General features: G+C 42.9%; 1 protein-coding gene across 14 annotated transcripts in view; it reads right to left on the bottom strand.

Moving 5' to 3' along the window:
- CNTNAP2 (contactin associated protein 2) overlaps positions 1–24,176 on the bottom strand; it is a 1,665,145-nt gene that overhangs the window by 145,886 nt on the left and 1,495,083 nt on the right. For all 14 annotated transcript variants that reach the window (XM_073332778.1, XM_073332790.1, XM_073332779.1 and 11 more), the window contains exon 16: positions 12,332–12,502. In XM_073332778.1, the coding sequence (XP_073188879.1) occupies positions 12,332–12,502 (171 nt within the window). The remainder of the gene's footprint in view (positions 1–12,331; positions 12,503–24,176) is intronic.

The raw sequence follows: 24,176 nt of genomic DNA on the forward strand, positions 1-24,176 counted from the left end.
AAGGAGTAAATAACACTTCCTTATATACTTTCTCTATACCAGTCATGATTTTATAGACTTCAAGTTTATCTCCCCTTAGCCATCTCTTTTCCAAGCTGAAAATTCCCAGTCTTATTAATCTCTCCTCATACAGAAGCCGTTCCATACCCCTAATCATTTTTGTTGCCCTTTTCTGAACCTTTTCCAACTCCAAAATATTTTTTTGAGATGGGGTGACCACATCTGCACACAGTATTCAAGATGTGGACATACCATAGATTTATATAGAGGCAACATGATATTTTCTGTCCTATTATCTATCCCTTTCTTAATTATTCCCAGCATTCTGTTGGCTTTTTTGACTGCCGCTGCACAATGAGTGGATGTTTTCAGAGAACTATCCACAACGACTCCAAGATCTCTTTCCTGAGTAGAAACAGCTAACTTAGAATCCATCATTTTATATGTATAGTTGGGATTATGCTTTCCAATGTGCATTACTTTGCATTTAACAACTTTAAATTTCATCTGCCATTTTGTTGCCCAGTCACCCAGTTTAGAGAGATCCTTTTGTAGCTCTTCACAGTCTGCCTGGGTCTTAACTATCTTTAGTAATTTTGTATCATCTGCAAATTTTGCCACCTCACTGTTTTACCCCTTTTCCCAGATCATTTTTGAATATGTTGAATAGGACTGGTCCCAGAACAGACCCCTGGGGGACACCACTATTTACCTCTCTCCATTCTGAAAACTGACCATTTATACCTACCCTTTGTTTCCTATCCTTTAACCAGTTACCAATCCATGAGAGAACCTTCCGTTTTATCCTGTGACAGCTTACTTTGTGAAGAACCTTTGGTGAGGGGCCTTATCAAAGGCTTTCTGAAAATCTGAGCCCTGGTCTACACTAGGAGTTGAGGTCGAATTTAGCAGCGTTAAATGGATTTAACCCTGCACTCATCCACACAACGAAGCCCTTTTTTTCGATTTAAAGGGCTTTTAAAATTGATTTCCTTACTCCACCCCAGACAAGGGGATTAGCGCTGAAATCGGCCTTGCCGGATCGAATTTGGGGTACTGTGGATGCAATTAGATGGTATTGGCCTCCAGGAGCTATCCCAGAGTGCTCCATTGTGACTGCTCTGGATAGCACTCTCAACTCAGATGCACTGGCCAGGTAGACAGGAAAAGGCCCACGAACTTTTGAATTTCAATTTCCTGTTTGGCCAGCATGGCAAGCTGCAGGTGACCATGCAGAGCTCATCAGCAGAGGTGACCATGCAGAGCTCATCAGCAGAGGTGACCATGATGGAGTCCCAGAATCGCAAAAGAGCTCCAGCATGGACCGAATGGGAGGTACGGGATCTGATCGCTGTTTGGGGAGAGGAATCCGTGCTATCAGAACTACGTTCTAGTTTTCAAAATGCCAAAACATTTGTCAAAATTTCCCAGGGTATGAAGGACAGAGGCCATAACAGGGACCCAAAGCAGTACCGCGTGAAACTTAAGGAGCTGAGGCAAGACTACCAGAAAACCAGAGAGGCGAACGGCCGCTCCGGGTCAGAGCCCCAAATATGCCGCTTCTATGATGAGCTGCATGCCATTTTAGGGGGTTCAGCCACCACTACCCCAGTTGTGTTGTTTGAGTCCTTCAATGGAGATGGAGGCAACACGGAAGCAGGTTTTGGGGACGAGGAAGATAGCTCACAGCAAGCAAGCGGAGAAACCGGTTTTCCTGACAGCCAGGAACTGTTTCTCACTCTGGACCTGGAGCCAGTACCCCCAAAACCCACCCAAGGCTGCCTCCCGGACCCGCCAGGCGGAGAAGGGACCTCTGGTGAGTGTACCTTTTAAAATAGTATACACGGTTTAAAAGTAAGCATGTTTAACGATTAATTTGCCCTGGCATTCGCAGCTCTCCTGGATGTACTCCGAAAGCCTTTGCAAAAGGTTTCTGGGGAGAGCGGCCTTATTCCGTCCACCACAGCAGTACACTTTACCACTCCAGGCCAGTAGCACGTAGTCAGGAATCATTGTAGAACAAAGCATTGCAGTATATGTTTGCTAGCATTCAAACAACATCCGTTCTTTATCTCTCTGTGTTATCCTCAGGAGAGTGATATCATTCATGGTCACCTGGTTGAAATAGAGTGCTTTTCTTAAGGGGACATTCAGAGGAGCCCGTTCCTGCTGGGCTGTTTGCCTGTTGCTGAACAGAAATGTACCCCGCTGTTAGCCACGGGGAGGGGTGAGGGGCTAGCCACGTGGTGGGGGGAGGTAAAATGCAACCTTGGAATGAAAGCACATGTGCTATGTATGTAATGTTAACAGCAAGGTTGACCGTGAAAGAGTGTACCCATTGTTCTATAAAATGTGTCTTTTTAAATACCACTGTCCCTTTTTTTCCCTCCACCAGCTGCAGGTGTTTCAAGGATCATAGGATCGTCTTCCCAGAGGCTAGCAAAGATTAGAAGGTGAAAAAATGCACTCGTGATTAAATGTTCTCTGACCTCATGCTGTCCTCCCACACTGACAGAGCACAGACGAATGCGTGGAGGCAGACAATGTCAGAGTGCAGGAAAGCACAACATGAATGCAAGGAGAGGTGGAGGACTGAAGAGAGGGCTGAAGCTGAAAGCTGGTGGCAGCGTGATTAGAGGAGGCAGGATTCAATGCTGAAGCTGCTGGAGGATCAAACTAATATGCTCCAGCATATGGCTGAGCTGCAGGAGAGGCAGCTGGAGCACAGACCGCTGCTACAGCCCCTGTGTAACCAACCATCCTCCTCCCCAAGTTCCATAGCCTCCTCACCCAGGCGCCCAAGAACGCGGTGGGGGGGGCCTCCGGCCACCCAGCCACTCCACCCCAGAGGATTGCCCAAGCAACAGAAGGCTAGCATTCAATAAGTTTTAAAGTTTTAAAGTGCTGTGTGGCCTTGTCTTTCCCTCCTCCACCACCCGTCCCTGGCTACCTTGGTAGTTATCCCCCTATTTGTGTGATGAATTAATAAAGAATGCGTGAATGTGAAGCAACAATGACTTTATTGCCTCTGCAAGTGGTGATCGAAGGGAGGAGAGGAGGGTGGTTAGCTTACAGGGAAGTAGAGTGAACCAAGGGGCGGGGGGTTTCATCAAGGAGAAACAAAGAGAACTTTCACACCGTAGCCTGGCCAGTCATGAAACTGGTTTTCAAAGTTTCTCTAATGCGTACTGCAGCCTCCTGTGCTCTTCTAACCACCCTAGTGTCTGGCTGCGCGTAACCAGCGGCCAGGCGATTTGCCTCAACCTCCCTCCCTGCCATAAACATCTCCCCCTTACTCTCACAGATATTGTGGAGCGCACAGCAAGCAGTAATAACAGTGGGGATATTGGTTTCGCTGAGGTCTAAGCGAGTCAGTAAACTGCACCAGTGTGCTTTTAAACGTCCAAATGCACATTCTACCACCATTCTCCACTTGCTCAGCCTGTAGTTGAACAGCTCCTTACTACTGTCCAGGGTGCCTGTGTATGGCTTCATGAGCCATGGCATTAAGGGGTAGGCTGGGTCCCCAAGGATAACGATATGCATTTCAACATCCCCAGTGGTTATTATCTGGTCTGGGAATAAAGTCCCTTCCTGCAGCTTTTGAAACAGACCAGAGTTCCTGAAGACACAAGCATCATGTACCTTTCCCGGCCATCCCACGTTGATGTTGGTGAAACGTCCCTTGTGGTCCACCAGAGCTTGCAGCACTATTGAAAAGTACCCCTTGCGGTTTATGTACTCGGCGGCTTGTTGCTCCGGTGCCAATATAGGGATATGGGTTCTGTCTATGGCCCCACCACAGTTAGGGAATCCCATTGCAGCAAAGCCATCCACTATGACCTGCACATTTCCCAGGGTCACTACCCTTGATATCAGCAGATCTTTGATTGAGTTGGCTACTTGCATCACAGCAACCCCCACAGTAGATTTGCCCACTCCAAATTGATTCCCAACTGACCGGTAGCTGTCTGGTGTTGCAAGCTTTCACAAGGCTATTGCCACTCGCTTGTGAACTGTGACAGCTGCTCTCATCTTGGTATTCGTGCGCTTCAGGGCAGGGGAAAGCAAGTCACAGAGTTCCATGAAAATGCCCTTTCGCATGAGAAAGTTTCGCAGCCACTGGGAATCGTCCCAGACCTGCAACACTATGCAGTCCCCCCAGTTGGTGCTTATTTCCCGGGCCCAGAATCGGCATTCCACTGCATGAACCTGCCCCATTAGCACCAGGATGCCCACATTGCCAGGGCCCATGCTTTGAGAGAAGTCTGTGTCCATGTCCTCATCACGCTCGTCACCGCACTGACGTCACCTACTCGCCCGGTTTTGCTTTGCCAGGTTCTGGTGCTGCATATACTGCTGGATAATGCACAAGGTGTTTAATGTGCTCCTAACTGCCAAAGTGATCTGAGCAGGCTCCATGCTTGCTGTGGTATGGCATCTGCACAGAAAAAAGGTGCGGAACGGTTGTCTGCCATTGCTCTGATGGAGGGAGGGGCGACTGACAACATGGCTTACAGGGTTGGCTTTCAGGGAATTAAAATCAACATGGGGGTAGCTTTACATCAAGGAGAAACAAAAACAACTGTCACACAGAATGACCCCCTCAAGGATTGAACTCAAAACCATGGGTTTAGCAGGCCAATGCTCAACCCACTAAGCTATCCCTCCCTCTGGTATTTCAGGCAGGACTGAATCTCCATTAAAGTTTTGAAGGTGCCCCTGACAGACCTCCCCAAAATGATTGTCGGCCGTTGATTTCACGGAGGGAGGGAGGGGGGAGCAAATGAATACAAATCTGGTCTATTTCTTGTTTTGATTCACTCCATTTATCCTTTACATCTTTGGCTGTCAGCAGACAGTGCTATAGGACTGCTAGCCATCCTCATCTCCTGCCTGCTCACCATAAGATGGTACAATAGGACTGCCTGCAGGACTAAAGAGAATGACCTGGTCTAGTCACTCCTAATTTAGTCCCTGTGCCCATGTCTGCCCAGGCGCTCCTGACCGACCTTACCGAGGCAGCCAGGAGCACCTTGGACACGATGACGATGGTTTTCAGGCCTATTGCACCGTCTGCTGCCACAAGGCAATGGGTTGCTGCTGCTGTGTAGCAATGCAGTACCATGTCTGCCAGCACCCAGGAGACATATGGTGACAGTGAGCTGAGCAGGCTCCATGCTTGCCGTGGTATGGCGTCTGCACAGATAACTCAGGAAAAAAGGGGCGAAACGATTGTCTGCCGTTGCTTTCACGGAGGGAGGGAGGGAGGGCCTGACGACATGTACCCAGAACCACCCACGACAATGTTTTTTGCCCCATCAGGCATTGGGATCTCAACCCAGAATTCCAATGGGCGGCGGAGACTGAGGGAACTGTGGGATAGCTACCCACAGTGCAACACTCTGGAAGTTGACGCTCGGTACTGTGGAAGCACTCCGCCGAGTTAATGCACTTCATGCATTTAGACCATTTTGTGTGCGGACACACACAATCGACTATTTAAAAAGGATTTCTAAAAAACAGACTTCTATAAATTCGACCTAATTTCGTCGTGCAGACATACCCTAAGTACGCTATGTCCACTGGATCCCCTTGTTCCACATGCTTGTTGACCCCCTCAGAGAATTCTTGTAGATTGGTGAGGCATGATTTCCCTTTACTAAAACCATGTTGACTCTTCCTCAACAAATTATGTACATCTATATGTCTGACAATATTGTTCTTTATTATAGTTTCAACCAGTTTGCCTGGTACTGAAGTCAGGCTTACAGGCCTGTAATTGCCGGGATCACCTCTGGAGCCCTTTTTAAAAATTGGAGTCACATTAGCTACCCTCCAGTCATCTGGTACAGAAGCTGATTTAAATATTAGGTTACAAACTACAGTTAGTAGTTCTGCAATTTCACATTTGAGTTCCTTCAGAACTCTTGGGTTAATACCATCTGGTTCTGGTGACTTATTGTTGTTTAATTTATCAATTTGTTCCCAAACCACCTCTAATGATACCTCAATCTGGGACAGTTCCTCAGATCTGTCACCTAATAAGAATGGCTCAGGTTTGGGAATCTCCCTCAGATCCTCAGCCGTGAAGACCGATGCAAAGAATTCATTTAGTTTCTCTGCAATGGCCTTATTGTCCTTGAATGTTCCTTTAGCACCTCGATCGTCCAGTGGCCCACTGGTTGTTTAGCAGGCTTCCTGCTTCTGATGTACTTAAAAAGTAATAGGAAAATTTTTTTTTGAGTCTTTGGCTAACTGTTCCTCATATTCTTTTTTGGCCTTCCTAATTGTATTTTTACACTTCATTTGCCAGTGTTTATGCTCCTTTCTATTTTTCTCACTAGTATTTAACATCCAGTTTTTAAAGGATGCCTTTTTACCTCTCACTGCTTCTCTTACTTTGTTGTTTAGCCACGGTGGCTCTTTTTTAGTTTTCTTACTATGATTTTTAATTTGGGGTATTTAAGTTGAGCCTCTATTGTGGTGTCTTAAAAAAGTTTCCAGGCAGCTTGCAGAGATTTCACTTTTGGCATGGTACCTTTTAATTTCTGTTTAACTAACCTCATCATTTTTGTGTAATTCCCCTTTCTGAAATTAAATGCTATCGTGTTGGGCTGCTGTGGTGTTTTTCCTGCCACAGGGATATTAAATTTAGTTATATTATGGTCACTATTACCAAGTGGTCCAGCTATATTCACTCTTGGACCAGATCCTGTGCTCCATTTAGGACTAAATCAAGAATTGCCTCTGCTCTGGTGGGTTCCAGGACCAGCTGCTCCAAGAAGCAGTCATTTAAGGAGTCAAGAAACTTTATCTCTGTATCCTGTCCTGAGGTGACATGTACCCAGTCAATATGGGGATAATTAAAATCCCCCATTATTATTATTATTGAGTTTTTTATTTTAATAGCCTCTCTAATCTCCCTGAGCATTTCACAGTCACTATCACCATCCTGGTCAGGTGGTCGGTAATATATGCCTACCGCAATATTCTTATTATTAGAGATTCTATGGTACAGTTTGATTCATTTATGATTTTTACTTCATTTGATTTTACGCTTTCTTTCACATAAAAGCTTTCTTTAAGCACCAATATACTCTTCCCCGCCGTTCCTGGTATATCTGTTAGTGCTTCCAGGCTGCCTGCTTTGTATAGAGCTCAGATAAAAGCCCCTTTTCTTGTTGTTTCTTAGTGTATAGGGAACTAATGGAATGGAGTTGCTGTGTGGAGTCATTTCATGAAGTGTGCAGTTACAGCTGCCTTATTTGAACAATACCATTTCAGCGTGGGCCACTCAAGGCCTGCCACTCTGCAAGGGCTAGGAATCTGCATCAAGAAATAACAAATAACTATTAGATGGCACCATTTTTCTTTCCAGATATAGCTTTTTTGATTGGTCAGAGAGCCATTATATTTCCTGTGTCCCACGTCTAGTCATGCACCCTACGGTACGCATTATGGCTTTGATTGTGCCCTTAATGCACAGTCCTAAGTAGGGGTGGTGCAGAGTCACGCTCCCTCCCCGAGCTTTCTTGTGTGTATGAGCAGGCTGTAGCATGGCCCTGTCTTCTTCCTGTCTCTTTGGGGAAATTTGCAGCTGTCAGGAAAGAAGTTCCAGCACTCCCCAAAACACAGGGACTGCCTGCAATTTTAAGTGGCCACAAATAGAGTATGTATGATGGCCTGGGAAGGGCAGGCTCCTCACCCATCTGACTGTGCGTGGGTACATTCTAATTCTCCACGATGTCTCCATTGGCAGACAAGTACTTTAAGCAAATTGAAATGTTCTGAGAAGGCAATAATTACACAACAGTTCAATGTGGAGAAGAAGCAGAGTTTTAATACAGCGGCCTACTCATAACTGGAGAGCATATGTGTGGGGAATCAATATAGGGAGGGTTTGTTGTTGTTATTGTTTAATAAAAGCCCTTTGCTTAAATAAATAAAGAAATAATATATTTTTAAAAGTCCTTTATAGTGGCTCAGTCTAGTTGAAATTTAATGTTGCTTCAGGAAATGAAAATATTAAATTTAAATGAAAGTATTAAATGTTTGTGTTAGCTCGCTTGGCAAAGGCTATACAATACCCCCAAAGGAATTAAATTGTTATTTATTAATTATGTATGTTACGCTAGGTGCTTTTGTAGAAAAGAGGCTTTTCAAAGAAAGGTTTATATATTTTTATAATATATTTTTAACACAATATTTAGCTCACATAGCAATTTTCATCAAAGCACTTTCCAAAGGAAGGTAAATAGAGGGATCCCTATTTTATGGGTAGGGAAACAGAAACACAGAGGGGTGAAGTGACTTGTCTGAGGTCACACAGGGTACATCTACACAATTTGTTTCTGAGCCCGGGATGAGAGGTTCTGACTTATGGGGCTTGTGCTACCATGCTAACAATTATCTAGCCACTGAAACGGCTTTGGTGATGTCACACTAACAACTGCCTGAGGGTAAGGGAGGGTCCTTGACTCAAGGGAAAACCCAACCAGGTGAATCAGCGATCAGACATTATTGTCTTGGAAGTGTCAGCCTACAAGAGGCCCACCAGGCCACCAAACCCTGGACTGGCACCTGTTGGGAAACCCCAGCTTCTTAGTTCCCAGACTGGACAAAGGCTCAGGGTTGGCACCAACTTGGCCAGCAGTGGAGGGTTGCTTTTCATGTGGGCACCCGATCACCCCTGTATCATGAGTGCCCAGGTATGGAGTGTGGTTATGGGCAATTTTGGATTGCAGAAAGGGAACCCTAGCTAATGTAATGGTCTCTGTTCGGATAAACTTGTAAAAGGTGAGTGCTCTGGAGAATAAACATTCATTCTGTTTGTCCTCAAAACATGTCCAAGAAGGCAGGATGGAGAGATTTAAGTAAAGATGATTTAAATAATTAATTTTCATCATTTTTTAAATGACCCAATTTAAAAACATTTAAATGAGGTTGAGGCTTTGTAAAATGAATCTGAAAATTTGTGATGTTGTTAACTTATAATTAAATATTTTTTAAAATAATCACTAGTAATAGGATGTTATTTGAATTTTACAGAAATTACTAAACAGCAAAAACAAACAAATAAAATTAAGTCCCTGATCCAACAAACAGTTAAGCAGATAACTAATTTTACTCACATGAGTAGTTCCACTGACCTCAAGTAAGTTAACTATGTGTGTAAATGTTTGCAGTGTTTGGAGCTAACATTTTATTTTTATTTAAAAGTCCCTATTTTTATTGAAAGCTTTTTTCTTAGTGACAAAAATCTTTGTTACTTCAAAACAAAATTGCTTCAATGTAAACAATGAAAAGTTATTTATACTTTAATTAACAATGTGACTATGGCCTATTTCTGCACACAGGCCTAACGTTAGGTTCTGAATGGTGGGATTTTCTGAAGTACCTAAGTGACTTAGGAGCATGGTCCCATTGATTTCAGGCTGCAAATCCTGATGGAGGAGTGTAGCTTGGCTGGAGCATTTCAACTTTTTTGATTTGTCAAAGTTTAATACATTGGAAGGTGATATTGGTTGCAAATAGAGTGCAGGGTATTTTCTATCGATGTAGGATTTGAATAGTGCTATTTTTACAGTAAAAATGTTAATGAAGCCTTGGCATTGCTATTTTAAGCATAGATGAACATTCTAAGTGTGAAACTTCTTCATAGAAAAATCTCTGTGTAATATCTGAAATTCTATTAAAAGGGTGTAAAATGGGAAGAAAGTAAAGAGCTAGCAAATTTGTAAATAAAAATATTGCGTTACACTACACATTTTTTCCTCTTTAATTTTTAAAAAATTTTATCCACCCTGCAGCACAGACAGCTACAAAGCAAACTTTTCCCATAATGAATCTCAGCTGTGTTTTGTAGTCATGTAAGAGCTAATTTGGTCTCTATGTAAATAAAGTCCTTGGCCCATCAGATGAGACTGACAGCAAAAGGTCCTTTTAGTGCCAAATGTAGTGGTAGATGCACTCATTTTATCTACCTAAGAAGGATGAAGGGCTTAGTCAGCACTGAGAGTATTTGAATGCATGATTCTAGGAAAATGATATATTCTAAAACCGGTGCTTAGACTAAGCCCCTAGCCAAGATTCTCACACCCTATCTTTATCAAGAGACACTTTCAATTCACATCTGTTCACATGTAATCAAATCCAGACATGCAGGAAACCAAGTTCACTCATCTTAACATCATGACTAGACAACAGAAGCTTGTCTTTTCTTAATTTGCCCTGGGCCCAATTATTCTTTCCTTTATTAAGACAGAAAACAAAATACATGGTTGGGTGCACATCTCCACAGGTGCTTTGAGGAATGAAGCAAACACTCTCGGACAGGAACCTTGTGATTAACCTTGATGCTAACTCCCGACTGAAACAGGAGGTTTTACGTTCAAATTTGTTGACTGTAACCTAAAAAAAATCTCAAATAGCAGGAAACTGCAAACTACGAAAGGAAATACAGGAGAAAAGATTCAGTGTGTAAAGCATAGCTGGTACACTATTATTTGTATTACCATAACTCCTACAGGTCCTAATCATAGACCAGGACTTGACTGTGCTATTCAGTACTGTAAATGTTTATTTTTGTAAAAATATCAGTATACAATAAAGCAGCTGGATTTCCAGCAGTCTACACGAATTAGATTGAAATGAAAATAACCTGTGGTGAGTTAGCTAGTGGTATGGCTAGAAACTGTTTGCCATATGCTGTGTTGGCCCATCACAGACTGAATCAGAGTTAGGAAGAGCTATGCTAATGTTTTGCCAAGTTGTGCATCCTGAGATGTGCCTTTTCTGCTTTCTGCTGGCAAAAAATGGCCCTGAAGTTGGTATATTGAGCCAAGGGAAGATCACCCCAATGTCTTAGGTTGGTATAATGTTGTGAGGCCAGCTTGTCCCTATGTCTAGCTGATCAATGACTGCCATTGACATCTTGGTAGAGCCATATAGAGCAGCCTCTATCTTACCACTAACGCAAGCTAGTTGGAGTGGAGCTAAGTTTCCTCATTTGAAAGTTAAGTCTTTTCTGCATTACGCATATCTGAGATGCAGTCTTATCTTTAAAGGAATGGTGTGTACACTTCCCTCAGACATTTCTTGATCCATTTGTTCATGATGCTGGAAAGCCTCTGTGTCAGAAATTTCCCTGAGGAGCTTAGATTTTTTTCAGTTACTTTTGATAGTTTTCTAGAGGTCCCGGGGATTAAGAGCTCCTTCAGTGTCCTATGCATCATTTGACATGTGGCTAATGCAGCATTTTCTCTGAAGGGGTTGATTTTTCAACACACTGACCTTCTGGTAGGAAAACCAAAAATACAATGAAAAAAAAATACAGTGAAGGTTGCACAAGTTTCCCCATCCAGCTCAAAAGGATAAAGGGCTGGAAAAAGCAAGTCCTGTTTGCATCAACATACAGGACTCTAAAGTGTAGTGGGCAAAACTCATTGATATGGTGCGGTTCCATGTTAAGATGTCTTTGGAGGAAGAAGCTATGAAATTAATAATTGTTAAAAAGATAACATCCTAATCAGTCATGTGCTCGAGGATTTAGGCTGTAGGAAGGAGTGTTGTCTAGGCAGAAGCAGACAGACTTGGGAATCAGGTCTCTGGCTCTGCCATTGATTTACTGTCTGACCGCTGACAAATTACTTAGGGCTCAACTGCATTGAGGGAGAGCAAAGGAGGCTTAATGCCATCTTTGTTCCCACCTACTAACCTCCTTAGACTCACCAGCCCTACTTTTGGAAATCTGTCCCATGTTTCTTAAGATTAAAAAAAAAATCACTCTCTCTGTTAACTTTATCTTGCAGCATGTCAACCTGTCACGGCCTCTTTTTCAGATCAGAGATTTCATTGGTGATTAGTCATAACCCATGTGGGCATAAAGATTTGGTTACTCCAGGATTTTTCAGAGTTTAAACATTGCATATATGCCTTGATATCTTTGGTTATTTGAAATCGTCAAATAGTCATATCATACTTTTCTCACTTATAGAATAACTATGGTATACAACACACATATACTCTTCAAATAAAATAACTAAATTAGGCATGTAATTTAAAAAGGCTTAAGAGTTAGGTAATATATGTCAGTGTTTTTGTTTCTCCTGCTATGACTCCATGTCTCCATGATAAACAAGATGATCGTTATTTCCAGGATTTTTCCCCACTAAGGTAATTTACAAATATAGTGAAAAGGTAGATTTGGACTTTGTCCTACATCACAAACAGCTTTTACTTGGCCATGTGTTGAATGACAGAGGTTTCTTAAATCTCATTACCTTTCGTTTTTCGTTCTCAGTAAAAGTGGTGGAGAGAATATACTCACATTTCAGCTCAAGTTTGATGAAATCTGTATTCCCCAAATTCTCAAGAAATACTCCATCAGGGGCGGATGTTTTGAAATAGAAAGAGATGTCTGCGCTGGTTTCCCCTTGGAACGTGGAGAAGTGAAGGTAGGACGATGGAGTAATGAAAGACGCAGCGTTCCAGTAATTTCCTGTGGAGATGTGAGTGACAAAATTATGTCTTTCAGTGCTCCTTCCAAGCTGTTATTTACTTGTGTAACCAAAGCAAGAACAGAAGCTAAAGTTTCTAATGTCAAAGCATGTTACAGTGCTTTCTGTATGCAAAAAGAGAAATCATTCCAATTCTACCTTGTTACACTTTTTTTATAGATAGGTTGCTAGATTTCAAAAGTTAGATGACATTTTGAGGACATTGTGAGGACATTTTCAAGCTCCTACCCCATGAGATACTTATCAAAATATATCATAGAATATCAGGGTTGGAAGGGACCTCAGGAGGTCATCTAGTCCAACCCCCTGCTCAAAAGCAGGACCCATCCCCAATTAAATCATCCCAGCCAAGGCTTTGTCAAGCCTGACCTTAAAAACTTCTAAGGAAGGAGATTCCACCACCTCCCTAGGCAACGCATTCCAGTGTTTCACCACCCTCCTAGTGAAAAAGTTTTTCCTAATATCCAACCTAAACATCCCCCACTGCAACTTGAGACCATTACTCCTTGTCCTGTCCTCTTCCACCACTGAGAATAGTCTAGAACAATCCTCTCTAGAACTACCTCTCAGGTAGTTGAAAGCAGCTATCAAATCCCCCCTCATTCTTCTCTTCTGCAGACTAAACAATCCCAGTTCCCTCAGCCTCTCCTCATAAGTCATGTGTTCCAGACCCCTAATCATTTTTGTTGCCCTTCGCTGGACTCTCTCCAATTTATCCATATCCTTCTTGTAGTGTGGGGCCCAAAACTGGACACAGTACTCCAGATGAGGCCTCACCAATGTCGAATAGAGGGGGACGATCAAGTCCCTCGATCTGCTCGCTATGCCCTTACTTATACATCCCAAAATGCCATTGGCCTTCTTGGCAACAAGGGCACACTGCTGACTCATACCCAGCTTCTCGTCCACTGTCACCCCTAGGTCCTTTTCCGCAGAACTGCTGCCTAGCCATTCGGTCCCTAGTCTGTAGCTGTGCATTGGGTTCTTCCGTCCTAAGTGCAGGACCCTGCACTTATCCTTATTGAACCTCATCAGATTTCTTTTGGCCCAATCCTCCAATTTGTCTAGGTCCCTCTGTATCCTATCCCTGCCCTCCAGCATATCTACCACTCCTCCCAGTTTAGTATCATCCGCAAATTTGCTGAGAGTGCAATCCACACCATCCTCCAGATAATTTATGAAGATTTTGAACAAAACCGGCCCCAGGACCGACCCCTGGGGCACTCCACTTGATACCGGCTGCCAACTAGACATGGAGCCATTGATCACTACCCGTTGAGCCCGACAATCTAGCCAACTTTCTACCCACCTTATAGTGCATTCATCCAGCCCATACTTCTTTAACTTGCTGACAAGAATACTGTGGGAGACCGTGTCAAAAGCTTTGCTAAAGTCAAGATACAATACATCCACTGCTTTCCCTTCATCCACAGAACCAGTAATCTCATCATAGAAGGCGATTAGATTAGTCAGGCATGATCTTCCCTTGGTGAATCCATGCTGACAGTTCCTGATCACTTTCCTCTCATGTAAGTGCTTCAGGATTGATTCTTTGAGGACCTGCTCCATGAGTTTTCCGGGGACTGAAGTGAGGCTGACTGGCCTGTAGTTCCCAGGATCCTCCTTCTTCCCTTTTTTAAAGATGGGCACTACATTAGCCTTTTTCCAGTCATCTGGGACTTCCCCCGTTCGCCACGAGTTTTCAAAGATAATGGCCAATGGCTCTGCAATCACAGCCGCCAGTTCCTTTAGCACTCTCGGATGCAACTCGTCCAGCCCGATGGACTTGTGCACGTCCAGCTTTTCTAAATAGTCCCTAACCACCTCTTTCTCCACAGAGGGCTGGCCATCTATTCCCCATGTTGTGATGCCCAGCGCAGCAGTCTGGGAGCTGACCTTGTTCGTGAAGACAGAGGCAAAAAAAGCATTGAGTACGTTAGCTTTTTCCACATCCTCTGTCACTAGGTTGCCTCCCTCATTCATTAAGGGGCCCACACTTTCCTTGGCTTTCTTCTTGTTGCCAACATACCTGAAGAAACTCTTCTTGTTACTCTTAACATCTCTCGCTAGCTGCAGCTCCAGGTGCGATTTGGCCCTCCTAATTTCATTCCTACATGCCCGAGCAATATTTTTATACTCTGCCTTGGTAATATGTCCAACCTTCCACTTCTTGTAAGCTTCTTTTTTATGCTTAAGATCCACTAGGATTTCACCGTTAAGCCAAGCTGGTCGCCTGCCATATTTACTATTCTTTCAACACATCGGGATGGTTTGTCCCTGTAACCTCAACAGGGATTCCTTGAAATACAGCCAGCTCTCCTGGACTCCTCTCCCCTTCATGTTAGTCCCCCAGGGGATCCTACCCATCCGTTCCCTGAGGGAGTCGAAGTCTGCTTTCCTGAAGTCCAGGGTCCGTATCCTGCTGTTTACCTTTCTTCCCTGTGTCAGGATCCTGAACTCAACCAACTCATGGTCACTGCTTCCCAGATTCCCATCCACTTTTGCTTCCTCCACTAATTCTTCCCGGTTTGTGAGCAGCAGGTCAAGAAAAGCGCCCCCCCTAGTTGGCTCCTCTTGCACTTGCACCAGGAAATTGTACCCTACGCTTTCCAAAAACTTCCTGGATTGTCTATGCACCGCTGTATTGCTCTCCCAGCAGATATCAGGAAAATTAAAGTCACCCATGAGAACCAGGGCATGCGATCTAGTAGCTTCCGCGAGCTGCCGAAAGAAAGCCTCATCCACCTCATCCCCCTGGTCCGGTGGTCTATAGCAGACTCCCACCACTACATCACTCTTGTTGCTCACACTTCTAAACTTAATTCAGAGACACTCAGGTTTTTCTGCAGTTTCGTACCGGAGCTCTGAGCAGTCATACTGCTCCCTTACATACAGTGCTACTCCCCCACCTTTTCTGCCCTGCCTGTCCTTCCTGAACAGTTTATAACCATCCATGACAGTACTCCAGTCATGTGAGTTATCCCACCAAGTCTATGTTATTCCAATCACGTCATAATTCCTTGACATCACCAGGACCTCCAGTTCTCCCTGCTTGTTTCCATATGTATGTGTTCGTGTACATGGCCCCAATCCAACAGAGAAACTAAGTACATGCTTAACGTTAAGCATGTCAGTAATCCAATTTATGTTATGGGACATCAGGGCCATGGTGTATATGCAATTGCAAATGGCCAGTCATATACCTGCCCGGCCTTGCTCATGTGCATGCATACATTACTGCATGTATAACTTGGCTGCTTTAAAACTTATATACATAATTGCATCCATCTAGCTATGTCTATCTTTTCCTTTTTGTTTTTATAACAGAAAAATACAGTAATTGAAACTGAAGATTACAGCTGGGATTCATTTATTTGATATGGTTGGACAATATTTTCACTCTATGGAGTACCCCTCCCCCGGTCCTCCCTAACAAACAGAAAGTGCAGTATGCACTGCTCCAGAGGAGCCCTGAATCATCACTTGCAGGACAACACTCTACTTCTTCCATGGATAGACCACTTGAACTATGTGGTCCTTCCACTACCATTCCCTGCTTTCCCAATAAGATGCTGCCAAGGGATCTGTGGGGATAGACTCCCTCACGCCTGAGATGAACCTTGTGGCAGAAGGTGCACTCTTTGTTAAGTCATAAGAATGGCCTTTCTGGGTCAGACGAAAGGTCCATCTAGCCCAGTGTCCTGTCTTCCAACAGTGGCCAATGCCAGGTACCCTAGGGAGAATGAATAGAACAGGTAATCATCAAGTGACCCATCCCCTGTTGCCCATTCCCAGCTTCTGGCGAACAGAGGCTAGGGACACCATCCCTGCCCATCCTGGCTAATAGCAATTGATGGACCTATCCGCAATGAAATTATCTAGTTCTTTTTTGAACCTGTTATAGTTATGGCTTTCACAACATCCTCAGGCAAAGAATTCCACAGGTTGACTGGACATAGTGTGAAGAAATACTTCCTTTTGTTTGTTTTAAACCTACTGTCTATTAATTTCATTTGGTGACCCCTAGTTGTTGTGTTATGAGACAGAGTAAATAACACTTCCTTATTTAGTTTCTCCACACCAGTCATGATTTTATAGACCTCTATCATATCCCCCCTTAGTCGTCTCTTTTCCAAGCTGAAAAATCCCAGTCTTATTAATCTCTCCTCATTTTTGTTGCCCCTTTCTGAACTTTTTCCAATTCCAATATATCTTTTTTGAGATGGGATGAGCACATCTGCACGCAATATTCAAGATGTGGGCATACCATGGATTTATATAGAGGCAGTGTTATTTTCTGTCTTATTATCTATCCCTTTCTTAATGATGCCCAACCTTCTGTTGGCCTTTTTGACTGCCGCTGCACAATAAGTGGATGTTTTCAGAGAACTATCCACAATGATTCCAAGATCTCTTTCTTGAATGATAACAGCTAATTTAGACCTCATCATTTTATATGTATAGTTGGGATTATGTTTTCCAATGTGTATTACTTTGCATTTATCAAAAGTCCCAGTCTTATTAATCTCTCCTCATTTTTGTTGCCCCTTTCTGAACTTTTTCCAATTCCAATATATCTTTTTTGAGATGGGATGAGCACATCTGCACGCAATATTCAAGATGTGGGCATACCATGGATTTATATAGAGGCAGTGTTATTTTCTGTCTTATTATCTATCCCTTTCTTAATGATGCCCAACCTTAGAATCATAGAATCATAGAATATCAGGGTTGGAAGGGACCCCAGAAGGTCATCTAGTCCAACCCCCTGCTCAAAGCAGGACCAATTCCCAGTTAAATCATCCCAGCCAGGGCTTTGTCAAGCCTGACCTTAAAAACCTCTAAGGAAGGAGATTCTACCACCTCCCTAGGTAACGCATTCCAGTGTTTCACCACCCTCTTAGTGAAAAAGTTTTTCCTAATATCCAATCTAAACCTCCCCCACTGCAACTTGAGGTTGGCCTTCTGTTGGCCTTTTTGACTGCCGCTGCACAATAAGTGGATGTTTTCAGAGAACTATCCACAATGATTCCAAGATCTCTTTCTTGAATGATAACAGCTAATTTAGACCTCATCATTTTATATGTATAGTTGGGATTATGTTTTCCAATGTGTATTACTTTGCATTTATCAAAAGTCGGGCCAATGTACAGGAGGTCCCCCAGTCTAGGTCCAATTGTGGCCTCATGGTGCTTCCTAAGGTGAAGTTCCCACCCTTCCTAGGTATGACTGGGGAAGGGAATGCAGATACTGCGCCTTGCCGTGATGTGGGCTTCCCTGAAGCAATATTGGTGGTTGTCACTGACTGAGAAGGGGCATGGATAGGAAGGGCAAATTGTGAAGCCCAGAGTCCTGGGTGTAGTCCAGTACTCAAAATGGGGTGTGTGTGTGGGGGGGCTTCCAACTAACCAACTAAAAGATAAAAACTATTAGATAAAACTTTAAATTCCCAAAAACTTCTAAAACTCTCTCTCTCTCTCTCTCTAGCCACAGATAAAGGAATAAAGCCAGTTTCCGACCCAGATGATGCAGTGGTGAGAAGGAACTGGAGAAGAGGTCGGTCCGCCCTTCCCTTTATCTCCTTGGTTGGAGTCAGGGGGTGAGCAAGGGCGCATGTGTGGACCAATGGACGCTGTTTTCAAAATTCTCCAGCTTTAGGCTCATGAAGCATATGTGTACCCGCAGTGTAATATACATAGGGACCAGCATTCGAAGAGGGATGGTCGTTACATATCTAACATTGCCATTCCACTTGTCAGCACGGGCTGAGTATTAGTGTAGTTGGTGCTCTGTATGTTTAATAGCTAAAGTTACTGGTAATGCAGCATAGTCTGACTTCTTGCCATTTGAGGTGCTTATGAGACTCCTTGAGAATTTAAATTGACTATAACTGGAACAGGATTTTGGTTAAATACACTTGGGGATATTTTATGAGATCATTTTTTCCCTCTTCCAGTCCTTGTCCCTCTTCTTTTTCCATGTTTTTCTGTCCCTATGGAGGATGGAGAATGAGTGTATTTTAAAAAGAAGACAGGTTTAAAACATTGTAATGATTTGGGGAAATCAGTAGTGGGGGGAGGTGAGAGGGCTGGGCATGGTGGCCAATACCTTTATAACAGAAGCAGCACCTGTGTGGGATAACTAGATTGGTTGTATCAGCTGGTCTTCAGTGAAAGTAACTCCTGTCTGGCATTACTGTGTACCACGTTTAGGCAGATTGATTAGTTCCTGTTTGGGTACTTTCTATGATTTCAACAGACATTTGAGTTATTTTATTATTGTGGAAGGGGCTGTACAAGAAATGGATGCTCATTAGTCTTAGGTCTACATTTTTAAAAGTGCCTGAGTTATGTGAACCAAATGGATAATTATGCATGCAACTCCATTTTCCTTCCGTAAAACTGTAATGGTTGTGGAGCTGCTTGCACCTGTTTCCCTTTTGGTCTCTCTTGAGTGTACGCCCTCAGGTGCTAGGCCTGTTAGGAATACCGTTCTCTCATTCACAGACTGGGACCTGGGTACCACACCCCATCTATGCCTGCCACTTATTACTGTGTAGGTGACTGAACCCTTGTGGAATCCCCATACGGTGATGAACAGCTGTCGAAATACATGTAGGTTTATTGAACAACTGGAACAGAGCACTAGAGAAGATAATTTTAGCGTAAAAAGCAGCCTTCATATCTATCTAGACTCATCTAATCTTAATTACAAGCTAAGTTAGGTGGGCTTCCTTCTTGAGTTCCAGGAACAGAATAGATCCGACCTACATTCTGCTAACAAGTCTGGGAGCTCTTGGGACCAAGCCTTGTCTTAGTTTGCCTTCCAGAGTGTCAGTCTCCCTCTGCCCTCTCCCTTTTCCTTTCCCCAGAAACTCCTGTTTCTCAAAGTTCCACCCTCCCTGTGTGAGCCTTACCCTAATTTCCATGTTGCTGAAAGGCCCTTGCTATAGGCCCTAGGAAGGTCTTTTGCCTCAGACTGGTTTCTCCCACTCAGCCAGCTAGACCAACTAAGATGATGCTCATATGATGCTTGCTCCATTGTTTGACCATTGATTCTTTCAACTTTAATGTCTTGTGTCTGTTGAGCAGTGTGCTGGAACTGTCTGCTCCCACCGACACTCCAAAACACCGCCCCAGAAAATGTATACATAAAACATATTTTGGGGTACAGCTCTATATTAACCCACAAGCAATCCACATCAACACTCACATGAAAACAACTGCATGCCTAAATGCTACTGGCACTTTGATTGACCCTAGAACTTTTTTTATTGTATTTTTCATTTTATTGCCAGGATATTCAGAGCTCTGGATGAAGATTCTCCGATGCAGAGTTTTAAATTTAACTAAATGAAATAAAACAGCCTCCCCTTTCTCCCTTAGTCTTGCTCACCCTGAATTGATCTGTGCACTTCCTAATTTGCACAGGGGAGAGTCTCTCTCCCACTTCTCAGTAAAGATGACCCTTAGACCGAGTGTTGCAGTGCAGTCTCATAGTAAATAATTTTACTATTTTTACAAAATATGTTATACCACGTTTCCTCAAGATGTCAGAGACTGAGAGTTTAGTAGGATTGAAACAAGGATTAGAGAAAAGAAATTGTTTTGTGAGTTGTGTGTGTGGCGTGTGTGTTTATTAATTATTATTAATTAATTATTATTATTATTAATAGGGAAATAAACTTTTATGCTGCAGGACATAAGCCAATCACTGTCAGGTGATTTGAACAAAGTTGTCCTGGTGGGTTGTTCCATAATTACTCACTACATGGCTTTCTGCTCAGTTTTTATTCTGCCCTTACTCAGGCAAAACTCCCATGAACTTCATATGAAATACTGATTGATTTACATTTTCATGGGAGTTTTTACCTGAGTAAGAATCAAGAACAAAACACTGAAAATCCCAAGTAAAACATGAATATGACAAATAAAATTCAACATTGAAGAGTGCAAAGTAAAGCAGCTTGGAAAAAATAATCCTAACTACATATATACAATGATGGGTTCTAAATTAGCTGAAAGAGACCACCATAGATAGTTCTCTGAAAACTTCAGTTCAGTGTGGAGCAGCAGTTGTCAAAAAGGCTAACAGGGTGTTAGGAACTAATAGGAAGGGGACAGAAGGGGACAGAAATAGGAAAGGGACAGAAAATAAGACAGAAAATATCATAATGCCATTATATAAATCTATGGTGTGCCCACACCTTGTCCAGTTCTGGTCTCCCAAATCTCTAAAACGATATAGTGGAATTGGAAAAGGTTTCAGAGAAGGGCAACAAAGATGATCAAGGGTATAGAATGGATTCCATATGAGGAAAGACTAAAAAGATTAGGGCTGTTTAGCTTAGAAAAGAGACAGCTAAGGTGGGATGTGATAGTGGTCTAAAAAATCATGAATGGTGTGGAAACAGTGATCAGAGAAGTGTTATTTACCCTTTCCCAAACCGAGGGTCACCAAAAGAAATTAACAGGCCGCACATTTAATACAAACAAGAGAAAGTACTTTTTTCACACAATGTGGAACTCCTTGTCATGGGATGTTGTGATGTTGAACTAGGTTCAAAAAAGTACTAGATAAGTTCATGGAAGGTAGCTCTCTCTGTGGCTATTAGTCAAGGTAGTCAGGGTGCAACCCCATGCTCGGAGCATCCTAAACCTTTGACTGCCAGCAGCCGGGGGGGGAAGACAGGAATGGATCACTCCAGCTGCCCTCTTCTGTACACTCCCCCTGAAGCTCTGGTATTGGCCTCTGTTGGAGACAGGGCACAGGGCTAGATGGACCCTTGGTTTGACCCACTATGGAAGTTCTTATGTTCTTATGATCATGTGAGGGTGCCAAAGTACCAGTATGTATAAATGTAACACAGCTCTTGCATTCAGAGTATACAGATTGGTGCCCTTTTAAGAATGGTAGATCCATATGTTGATAACATGCAGTTAGGGGCTTAGAGCAGTCAGCCTGTTAGCTTCTCCCTTGCAGTGACATTTACCAACACTTTCTTAGCCAGCTCCCTTCTGTCTCTTCTTTCTTAGCATGATTGAAATTCATTCTCCAGCACCAGCAATTTCCCTTTTACATTCAGCTTCCATTGAAATGGAGAATGGCAATAGCAGAACGCAAAAGACCTCAGTGCTTTTAGCTCTGCTAGGCAACAGCACTGGAGAACTAATGCGGCAATGTCAGGCCGCCTTTATGTATTACAACAGACCAAAAACCTCCAGGGCCCTCATCTGCAGCAAAACAGATTTTATATCAAAATGATTATGTGAATAAAATGTAAGAATAGCCTCCTGTTTCAGTGAAGATGGATGTGTGAATGGGAAACTGCTCTGTGCCACAAAGTAATGGATTGAGAGTATCCATACAATTATGCTCAACTCATCAAGTTTTTTCCTTCTTTTCTTTCATACTGGGAAAATAGGAATATACACATGTACTATAAAACACTGCTTCCATTACTCACATGAAGTAGTAACTTATTCTGCAGGAATTTCACTGGAACCCACCTCAGAGAGAGGCACTAGTCAGTGAGAGAAAGGGTAAGAGAATGCAGCCTGAAATGAGGCATGTGACATGCTAGCTGATTTAAAGTGAGGTGGCAGTGGTCTGATTAACTGTCCGGGTATGAAACAGCAAAAAATTCAAATTAAATTTTATAAAACAAGACCAACAACCACCTTGTCAATGCACCAGAGAACTTAATTCCCAAAGTCAGAAGATGAATGAATTATTGTTGGATTACAGCAAAGGCAGCCATTCAAGCTTATATTACTCCCCACTGTCACCCTCTCCCCCCAGAAGTGTCTATATTAGATTTCCATTTTCAAGATAAAAACAGCCCTACTTCTTTAGGCCAAGTAATGAATGGTTGCAAGTCTAAAATAAAACCTGCTGAGAATATCTATACCTCTAAAGATGAGTTTAGATTTTAAAAATGGAAAAGTTAGCACAGTAGCGGTGCGTGTGACATTGCAAGCAATTCAGATTTTAGAGAGAATGAATGACGGGCATAATTTAGTTTTGAAAACAGTTCTCTGGAATAGTCCGGTGCAATTCCAGAGTCCGATAGCAGTGTAACATAATGCATTTTGACCTCTTTTTGCTAAAATGGGCTCCTTCTAAAGGACAGGAGCTGTTAAAATTCAGAGAGATGAATGGAATCAACCTGACATTCCACTTTCATCAGACTTTATTGGAAGTTCATAAGGATTTATCATTGCAGGAACAGAAGGTCATCAGTATATCCAGATGTAGATGAATAAACATCAACTACATCTGGTACAGGAGAGCTGTAATTTTATTAGTAATTATAAGCCTCTGCTTTCCACACTGTTTTCCCCATCCAATGTAATCTTTGTAGGTTTGTTTTCTGAAAGTTCAGTGAGCGCTTCCTCACTAAAGGCCCGATCCTGAGAGGTGCCAACCACCTGAGTGCCTTCAATTCCCACTAACTTCAATAACAAGCTGTCCTTCAATGTGATGCCAATGTTTCTCAACTTTGATCTGGTAGGACAACCTCTACAAGTGAGAGGATGATTCCATCTCAAGGCACATTCAGTCCTCTCTCTCTCTCTCTCTCATTGCTGAGAATGCCGACAAGCATGCCATTATTGCCAATTTTGGTCGCGGTTTCTGTGAACTGGATATTTGCCCCTTGGGACTAGAAATGAGGCTGAAAGCAGCAGACTCTTTATTACAAAGAGCACCATACAGGCCTTAGGTAGTAACTAACTTTTGGTCACTACAAATAAAGCTAGACTTAACCCAGTAACCCAGAGATGAAAGGCTCTATATCCCATTACCCTGTGCCACCTGGTACCCCAGATTCTACCATCACAGATGAAGGATAAGTCAACTTCACTAACATTTTTACACTAACTTTAGAGTGAACCAACGTGTCTCCCTCAATTTAGGGAGACGTTTTGGAAGTAGACAAGTTATCAAGTGGCATAAGACATGTGACGTTGATCAATGGCTATAGTCACAGAGGCCAGCGTTTGTATTACTCTGTCAATCATCACATTTGCTGAGTCAAAGGAAAGTGCAATCACATTTGTCAATGAAATGTTTGAGTCAATGACAAGTGAACTCAGTGATGCACAAAGGCTTCCAGCACTTGCAGTGTTACTCACAAACCCATTTAGAAAATCATTTTTCACAAGTCATGCCTCCTGGTCAAAGCATATGATCATGATGCACCCCTTGTCATGGCTGGTATCATCACTTTCATCCATCAGAACGGTGGAAGGTCCTGATCTGGCATCATTAAAAAATGACTGGGTGTAATGTGCTGATGGACCTTTAATGATGCATGTGAGGTGGTGATCTTTCACAGGAAAATTCTTTTGCAACTAACTGAACCTGCAAACATCAGCCTGATCATCTCTGTGCTATCATCAGCATTGTGAGTAAGATTCCCCATTGTGATGCAGTCGTGGTGAACTTTAAGCACAAGACACAGCTGCTTTCCGAAATCTTATTGCAGAATAAAAAGGTTCAGATTCTCCACTGACTTGCACCTGTATAGTCCTTTTATAGCTGTGCAAAGTGACTGTAAGGTGCTACCATTCTGATTTGGAAGTGTTGCACTCCCACTCTGCACAGATTGAAGTGACCCTGTGAGGTGAAAGGCCAGGGGGAATCAGGACAATC

The sequence above is a fragment of the Lepidochelys kempii genome, chromosome 2 (genome assembly GCF_965140265.1).
Source record: "Lepidochelys kempii isolate rLepKem1 chromosome 2, rLepKem1.hap2, whole genome shotgun sequence".
Taxonomy (NCBI): Eukaryota; Metazoa; Chordata; order Testudines; family Cheloniidae; genus Lepidochelys; species Lepidochelys kempii.